Genomic DNA, 8,881 nt, shown 5'->3' with positions numbered 1-8,881 from the left:
CGCGCTGTCGCCGCGCGACTCGATGCTCTCTGCCCATCTATTAAACATGAGAGTGGCGCGGCCACCCTCCCCCCCCCACCACCCCTCGGCCACGCCCGAGCCCACCGTGCCCTCCGGCAACGAGCGGGAACACACCACCGTCATGTGACGTTTGATAAGCCTGGCTCATGAATATGAACGTCGCGGCGCGCGGCTAATGCTAACATTCTTTAACCCCGCCCCCCTTGAAATACAGAGGTATTGTATTGTACTGTATGTGTAGGCGAAGGACTATTTCCATTTGAAAGAGGTGTGATAGCATAAAATAAACCGCGAGGGATTGTGTGTTATGAGAGGAGGGCCGCTTGTCTAAACCGAATACAGCCGTTGTTCCAGGAACATTGTTTTAACTAAAGCTCCCCCTAAACGCCACGATCACGCGCTGCAGAGCCAGACCGATGAGATACCCCACTTCTGTCAGTGCCAGCCTAGCAGATTCACATGCACACACACACACACACAGGCGTGCGCACACACACAGGTACGCACACGCACACACACAGGCGTGCGCACACACACAGGTACGCACACGCACACACACACACACAAACATGCGTGCGCACACATACACACACACAGACACACACACACACAAACAGGCATGCACACACACACAGGTACACAGACGCGCACACACACACACAGACACACACACACACAAACAGGCATGCACACACACACAAGTACACACACACACACACACTTGAATAAAATGTATGTCCACATAAATGAAAATACAAAGGGTATAAACATAGCATGCAGTCAGACAGAGTCAGTCAGTCACATAAGGTGGCAGGTTGGCAGTCACATTGTTACACACAGAGCAGAACATACAAGATGATGACAGTGACAAGGTCAAAAGGACAGTATCCTTCATGGGGGTAGAAAACAGTGCCTCCTCCATATTGAGGATTATATTAACGATGACTCGGGACTCTGGGCTAGGGAGGTAGCGTGCGTTAGCAGGAGCAGAGCGGGACAGACGGGGGGGTTCTCGTTAGACACGAGGACAGCGGTGTTAATAGGCTGTCAAAAATAGGATCCCGGTGGCCTATTTTGCAGTATATTTATTTGACAGGTTTTCTATCCGCCTAATTCCATAGATTGCGGCGGATTTGGCAGGGCAGGGTTATTCCTGGAGGGCCCTGGGTGTTTGAAACCCAAAGACAAGACAGCCACAGGAACTTAGTCACCGGACCCCTGAAATAAGCCTTTACTTACGGCTATTTCGTCAACTCTTCTAAGATACTCGGAATAAAGCGCAAGGTGTCCTCTCAACGGACGACCTTGACCGACAAACGTGAATTCTGAGTCGGGCGACCTGAAAGACAGCTACTCTCGTTTTGTTCTGAGGGGGGGCCATCTTACCATCCTCCCAGCACTCTCACGGAGGCTCCGCCTTTAAACGCCATCCAAGCATCCTCCTGGTCGGCTTGGATCTCCCACCTCTCGCCGGAGAACTTCACGCCGTCGTAGATGTGCATCTGTGGGAGAGTACGTTTGCATTTCAGTCATTTAGCAGAAGCTTTTAAATCCTAAGTGACTTACAGTTGGGGTTAAGTGCCTCTAGGCCCGTCTCTAGGGCTCAGTCTAAAGGGGGGCATATGAACTGCATGAGGGGGCACAATTATTATTACATATTTTTGATAATATTATATGCTATTGTATTTGTGCACACTGAGGCATACTAATTATATCGAGCTCTCTCGTTCTCCCCTCTGACTAAAGTTGAAGAAGGCTTTTCTGAGTGTTGAATCTTCTCATCAAAATGTCCTTCCATTCATCACTGAACTTGCGAGTAAGATTATTTTCAGAGAAGAGCTGAACACGCCGGGCCTTGTGTTTGTGCGACATACTACGCTGATGCTCAGAGAAAACATTTGTGTTGAAAGGGGGGTTTTCACACGTTGCGGTAGATGTCCTCAAAGTTAGGGCGAGGGGTAGAGCCTATAAGCTGTGATGACAGTCAGCACGGAGGGCACACCTCGGCTCGACTCCCAACTCCCAATCACACGCGCGGTAACTGCTACATTATCCTAACTTCCTGTTTCAGTACGGCGGACACCTCTGGCCAGTGACAGGCTAGTACTGTACTCACATAACAGGATGCCACAGAGAGAACTCACTGAAGCCTTACTGTCCAGGGCTGAGTTTCCCAGAGGCATCGTAGCGCTACGTTCATCGTAAGCTACGGCGTTCATCGCAGAAGCTAGGATGAACGTAGCGCTACGATGCCTCTGGGAAACTCAGCCCAGTCCAGTATGTTCCATAGGGGACGAAGAGGAGCAAGTACGCCACATACTGTAACAGAACCCCGTCAAAACACACAATTGTCTCTCTATTTTAATGTCTTCATTTATAAGGAATACAAAGTATATAATTAACTAATTTTACAACTATGGGCGCCAGTGGGCACCACTAGCACTTTTGGCGGTTTCAAGCTTCATGACCAGTCAATGAAATATAGCTTGAGCATTTGTTACCAACACTTCACAAACTTTAATCTACAGCTTTGAGGATTCATAATGGGAAAGCGTTTTGAAGATAAAGGAAATGATCCGGCGCTGTGTTGATATGGTCTGAAGTAGAGGAGGTTCTAGTTGGAACTAGTAATCTAGTGGATAAGTAAGTACGGATTGACATGATTTAATTTTGTTTCACAGTTGGACTATAATTGGGAAACAGCTGAAAGTGTGGTTGTAGATACAGCGAGCTGTCCCCTGGGCTGTAGTTACAGTAACAGCAGGTAAAATTGCTTTATGATAATAAAAGGAGAGATTTCTACTCCGTTGTCATTTTTTTAATTATTATTTTTTTGTTTTTAAGAAAAGGCCAGTCAGGATTAAAGCCACAGCCTGAAGGGAAGGTTTCCAGCGTGGAGCGGTGTGTGTGTGTGTGTGTGTGTGTGTGTGTGTGTGTGTGTGTGTGTGTGTGTGTGTGTGTGTGTGTGCGCGCGCTAGACCGGCACTGAGCTATAACCCTCAGGCCCGTAGCCTCACTTCTGAGGGGAGAGAGGGAGGGGGGCACAGCAGAACGAGAGAGAGAGGGAGGGGGGGAGGGGTGTTCTTAATCCCACAACCAGTCCAAGAGCTGCCCCAAGCAATTATTACAGAGCCCTCCTTCTCCCATAATTAAGAGGGCACTTTTTATTCAGTTAATCCCTTCATCCACAAAGAATCCGCCTCCTCTCCAACTCCGCCAGTTGTTTCCTGGCTTTGCTGCTTCATTCCAACCTCGACAGAGAATACTTCTTAGCAGTTAATAAGAGAAAAAAAAAAAAAAGCAATTGCATTAGCGCTTGCGAAACGATAATGTTACACAAAGCCCTGCCAGTCAATGCTTTGTCCGGGCAGCTAGTTCGAGAGCCTTTGTTTTAAAGTGGTCTTTTATGCTCTGCATGTGTGCTGGGGCCTAAGCCTTAATCATCTATGCAAACCCCAAACATGTTGTCGGTGGGAAAAATCCGTTCCTCATTTCTTTGGTTAACGATTAGGATAGTATCCACCACGGTGGTGCGCTACAGGAAGTAGAACTGTGAGTGTAATCAAAGTTCCTGACTCATTGTGTTTCCCTCTCTCAAGGGCGCAGACACTAGCCCCCCCTCCTCACTAGCCGACTACAGAAAGATCCACACCAGAGCTGATTCAAATACTATTTGAAATCATTTAAATAACTTATCTGCGTTTGAGTGCTCTGGTCTGTCCAAGAGGACCAATGGGCTGTTCTCAAAAAACCCTACCCAGCCAACACTCCCGGCAGACACAAGCAAACGATCGAGTAATTGAAAGAAATTAAAACGTTGTTTGGACCCGGGTCTGATCCACGTCGCAGGCAGACGAGACAGCCTTTCACGGGAATGAACCGGCCGTTGCGTAAGGCGACCTCGTTTGCGCTTATGACGGGCTATTAGTAGAGATTAGAGAGACGGGTTGGTGCGTTACTGTACTTTCTCTGAACCGCCCGGGGTGTCATAAGCTAACGACGGAGAATTGTTCTGTACAGTTCAATGGCGCTAGCGCTGGCATGGCCTCTCCAATCTACTCAACGGGGTGATTAAGGACATTAAGAGAGTCATTCAGATGAGATCTGAACTGTGTTAAACAGGGGGAAGGGGGTAGAGGGATAAATGTGGTCTCACCAGCGTTGGCCTTGGGGTGAACTTTCCGTAGCTGTGATTTTCCTCCTGCAATGAAACGGTTTGAATAGTGTCCGTGATTTCTAGAGGCACACGGACAAGTCTACAAATGATTTTGGAAGGACAGGATGTAGAATTATGATTCTTACCTCATCGGGTTTGTTTGACGGACCCTGGTCAGTGAGGCTTGGGATTAGTTTGGCGTGCCGCCCACAGGGGTCACAGGGGTCGGGCTGCGGAAACATCGAGCTGCTCGCCCTCAGGTACTGATAGAAGGGCGTGTCCGCGGGTTTTTGGACGGCGGTCTGAGGGCTGAGCCAATCGTTCTTCTCCTCGGCCGGACGCTCGTCTCGCTCGTGTCGACGCGAACCGCCGAGGGAGCCGATGGCGTCCATGGCGTCGGGGCCGTCTCGCCTGCTGCACGGGGGGTATAGGGGGAATCTTTGGTCGTCGTCGGTCGCTTGGCGTCTTCCATCCTCCTCTTCCTCCTCCTCCTCCTCCTCTCCTTTATCCCTGTTGAAGAAACACTCCCACAGGGTGCGCTGTTGCCGTGTCGAGGACGCCTCCTCCTCCGGGTCGGTTTCCGAGAAGGCGCTGGACTGCAGCCGCTCGCTGACCGACTGCAGCAGGGACAGGACGGACAGCGCCGTGGCGGACACCCCCTGCTCGGCCCCGCCCCCTCCGCTCAGGCTCCGCAGCTCCTCCTCCGTCGCTGGCGGCACCAGGAGGCCCTCCTCCTCGCCGTCGGCGCGGAAACCGTCCTCCTCCACGATGGGCGAGAGGGAGAAGGGGTAGGACTTGGCGCGCCGGGCGCCGGGGCTCAGCGCGGGGCCCGTGTCGTTGACGAACACGGCGTCCGTCTCCTCCTCTTCGTCGATGATGGCGAAGCCGCTGGCTTCCAGCTCATGGAGGTCCAGGAGGGGGAGGGGGCCTAAGGCCTGGGCTCGCATGACGCAGGCGGTCAGGTCGGGGATGTGGCCGCCCCTTCGACCCGTGGGCGGGTGGAGCGGGGGGGGGGCGAGCGGGGCGTTGTGGCGAGTCGCTCTCGACGGGCTCCGCTGGGGCCCCTCCCCGTCCCCGGGGCCCGGGGCCGGATTAGGAGACAGCGGGCCCTCGGAGGAGCGCAGGTCTCCCGGCGGACGTCCCCGGGACGAAGCGAGGTCCCCGTCCTCCTCGCCCCCGGAGTCCGAGCCGTCCTCGATCACCGCGGCCAAGTACGTCTCCACCAGGATGAAGCCTCGATCCCCGGTGATGGACGAGTCCCCCGGGCCGCTAGCTGTCATCCGAGGGGCCGTCTGGAAGAGGCTCTCCACCGGTATCCCCGCCCCGCGCGTTTGGGCTTCGCGACGGCTTTCTGCGAGATCGCTACTGGCGGCGTACCCGGCTTCGGATCCTTGCTGCGTTCGTTTTGGTCGGACCGACACGACGTCCAACTCGCTAACGACCTTCGATTCGCGCTCCGGATCCGTCGACGGGGACTCCGGAAACGCCGTCCGCTTTTCGCGATATTCCAGGGGCGACACGGCGTCGTTCGGAGAGCTGTCTAGCGTCTTGGGGTTTCCAGGGCCGTTGGGAAGAGTTTCGCTATCGAACCGGGTGCGCTCGCGCTCACCCCCGTGCCTGTCACTTCCAGCATCCTCTTCGGCTACGCGGACCGCCACATCCCACGCTTGTATTCCTCCGACGCTTCCCGCCTCGCCGTAATCGCCGCCCCCCGCGGAGAAGACCGCCTGACCTTCGTTTCCGCTCGCCGTTCCCGAGGCGGGCCATCGCTCGCGATCGTCGCCAGCTCCGGCTGCGCGGATTATGATGTCGCCGTCTCCATGGAGACCTTGCTTCTCGGCCGGCTCGCTTTGATCAGTGCCGTGGCGCTTAGACCCGGCGATGTCATCACTTGGCGGGGGAGCCGCATCTGACGCGGGGGGGAGCTCGTCGGCGTCTCTTAGCTGTCGCCCTTTGACCTCTGCGTGATGACCGATGCCTGCGGTCTCCTCGGGACAGAGCTCGTCCAGGACGCTCAGGGCGGAGACCGTCGCGCAGCTGCCGTCGCACGCCGGACCGGGGCTGCTCCGGATGTCGGTGTCGGACCCGGCGATGGACTCGTACCCCGAGGAGGGGGTGGACCGCGGGCCCTCCCCCAGAACCTGGCCGGACGACAGCGTCTGCTCCACGGAGACGGGGAGGGCGTCGTCCCTGACCTCCGACTGACCCGCCCCGAGTAGCTTATCCGGCTCAGAGGACCCCCCGAAATCGGCCTCCGTCATCGCCGGAGCGGAGACAGCTGCGGCCTCTTGACCGGAGCTCTGGAACGTCCCCAAGTCGAGTTCGGACGACCCTATTCTCTCGAGGGCCACGAGAGCGTTCCTCAGAATGCTATCGACCATCGTTATCGACTCCGAACAAAGGGCCTCCTCGTACGCGTGCCGGTCTTCCGAGAGACCCCCCTCGGACGGTACGACCCCGCCCTCCTCGACCCCCGAGCGGTCAGAATCCCCAGTGGTCGGCGCGGGTCCCTTGGCGGACGGCGAACCCGGAGCCTGCTGGCTGTCTCCGGCTACGGCGGCGGGCGAGGCCAACCACGCCGCCGGGTCGGACGGCGCGGATGAGGTCTCCGTCCGCCCAGTCGGGCCCTCGTCCGCGTCCGCCTTCCCGGCCGCGTCCCGTTCGGCGGTTTCCGCCGGAGGCTCCCGGTCTAGCTTGCGGGTTTCGCTGACCGACGCGCGGGTATCCCCGTCAGCGGGATCCTCTGAGGGTTCGGGGCGGGCATCTCTGACCGCTTCGTCCCCAGGAAGAGGGTCTGTGTCCTGGGCTACCTCCGCAGACATGTCCCCCTCTCTGGAGGACAGGAAGGCACTCTGGCTAAAAGGGCTGTCTGCTATTCGCGCTACTACTGGAATGTGACCGAAGCTATCGCTGGGCCCGGCTGGACCGAAGGTTTCTGGAGTCGGAGGTCTTTTCTCGTTCGCTTCCGAGTCTGGAGCCGCAATCTGATTGGTCGATGGAGTTTGAGCGCCGTATGACTCGGACGTCGCGGGTTCTGAAACGGGGGGCGTGTCCTCACCTTGCCGGCACGCGGACTCGGTCGAGGCGCCGGCCTCGCCCCCCGAGGCGCCGTCGCCCCTCTGCTGGGTCTCGCCCGCCTCCGGGATGGGCGGGGCGATCGCCGGGGGTCTCCGCCTCGTCCTCCTGTGCTCTCTCTGGCCGCGGTACGTTCCGTAGGTGACCACCGGGGGGCAGGACAGCGCCCGGCGCCGGCACTCGTCCGCCGCCGCCGCGTCCTTCAACGGCCCGCCGCCCGGCGCTTCGACTTCGCCGCGCCCGCTCCCACGGTCCGCCGCGCAGGCGTCCGAGGACCTGTTTGAACACAGAGAGAGGTACATGTGTAAGGACTAAGGAGCTGCTCCTACATCAGATCAAGCAACCTGCTTCATCAAATATTCATCCTCAGCTGCCGGACAAGATATGCCTTTGCCCCGGGGCGCGGCACGTAGATCAGAGAGATGAACTGGATGTGACGGACTCCCTCCCCCCTCACTATCGAGAAAAAACAGGCAAGGGTCAGCGGTCACATGGCGCTGTGTCTTCGAAACATGTATTCAGGCATTCAGGAAGCAAAAGGTATTCCTTCCAGACTGAAAACACACATCCAATAATCACTGAGAGATAGAGGGAAGGAGAGAGAGGGAGGGAGAGAAAGAGGAGAGAGAGAGAGAGAGAGAGAGAGAGAGAGAGAGAGAGAGAGAGAGAGAGAGAGAGAGAGAGAGAGAGAGAGAGAGAGAGAGGGGAAGAGAGTAATCCCCATGGTGAGAGTCCTCTAATTGGTTCCAGTACCAGTGGCTCATGAAAAATGCATTAAGATGAACTATATACTCAAGATGGTTCATAAAAAGATCAATAGCAAAGCCAACAGCATACAGAGTTGAAAAGGGCACAGTCACACACATGAACGTTCTGTTTCAATTGAAAAAAATCACCTTGCTTTAATTTAAGTATGAATCACACTTTGAGTCATGACAGGATTATAACGAGAGGGTTATTTTGGTCGACTCGCAACGTGTTTTCCGGATGCTATGAAGAATTGAATGAAGTTCATGGCCCCCCGAAGAACAATCTCACCACTGCACTATTTTATTATACTGTGTTGTTTTGTAGTATTATGTTGACCTGCCGGTGGACTGCAGATGAAAATTAGCTTAATTTAGATTAACTCTGGTACATTTACATTGATGTGGAAACGGATATGTTGATTAATGTGCATTGTCCCTTCTTTTAAATAAAATAAATAAACAAACTGAGAACCAACTGTTATTCTGTAAAAACAGGAAACTCAATGGCAGTAGCCGTTTTATTTGCATAGTGCAATCGTTCTCGCAGTGCTATTCGTCATCTGGACATGACCTCTGGTGAAGAGCATTTCTGCTTTGGATATTTCTATGAAAAGCCATGCGATTGAAATCAAATTCAAACATGTACAGTACTGTGCAAAAGTCTTAGACCCCTAAGAAAATAGTTTCAAGCTATTTATCTGGCCAGTAAGCGTTGCAAATAAACACTTACTGCCCAGATAAATAGCTTAGGGGTTTTTTGGGTGTTGGCCCTTTTGCACAGCGCTGTATTTATCGGCAAAGGATAACGAGGACATCTGACTGACTCCTTGACGGCCGGTACACGGTGGGAACAGGGAAACGCAAGGAGCGGATTGTTCTG

At 54.7% G+C, this 8,881-nt stretch overlaps 1 protein-coding gene across 1 annotated transcript in view; it reads right to left on the bottom strand.

Moving 5' to 3' along the window:
- The window catches only part of LOC311318233 (uncharacterized protein), a gene marked incomplete at its 5' end in the record, with an annotated part of 44,441 nt that overhangs the window by 17,143 nt on the left and 18,417 nt on the right, over positions 1–8,881 (bottom strand). The window contains 3 exons of the mRNA XM_084449502.1: positions 1,408–1,523; positions 4,178–4,222; positions 4,324–7,528. Coding sequence (XP_084305628.1) covers positions 1,408–1,523; positions 4,178–4,222; positions 4,324–7,528 — 3,366 coding nt within the window. The remainder of the gene's footprint in view (positions 1–1,407; positions 1,524–4,177; positions 4,223–4,323; positions 7,529–8,881) is intronic.

The sequence above is a fragment of the Borostomias antarcticus genome, assembly GCF_949987555.1.
Source record: "Borostomias antarcticus genome assembly, chromosome: 1".
In the NCBI taxonomy this organism is placed as follows: Eukaryota; Metazoa; Chordata; class Actinopteri; order Stomiiformes; family Stomiidae; genus Borostomias; species Borostomias antarcticus.
This window is presented reverse-complemented; position numbering and strand designations above follow the sequence as displayed.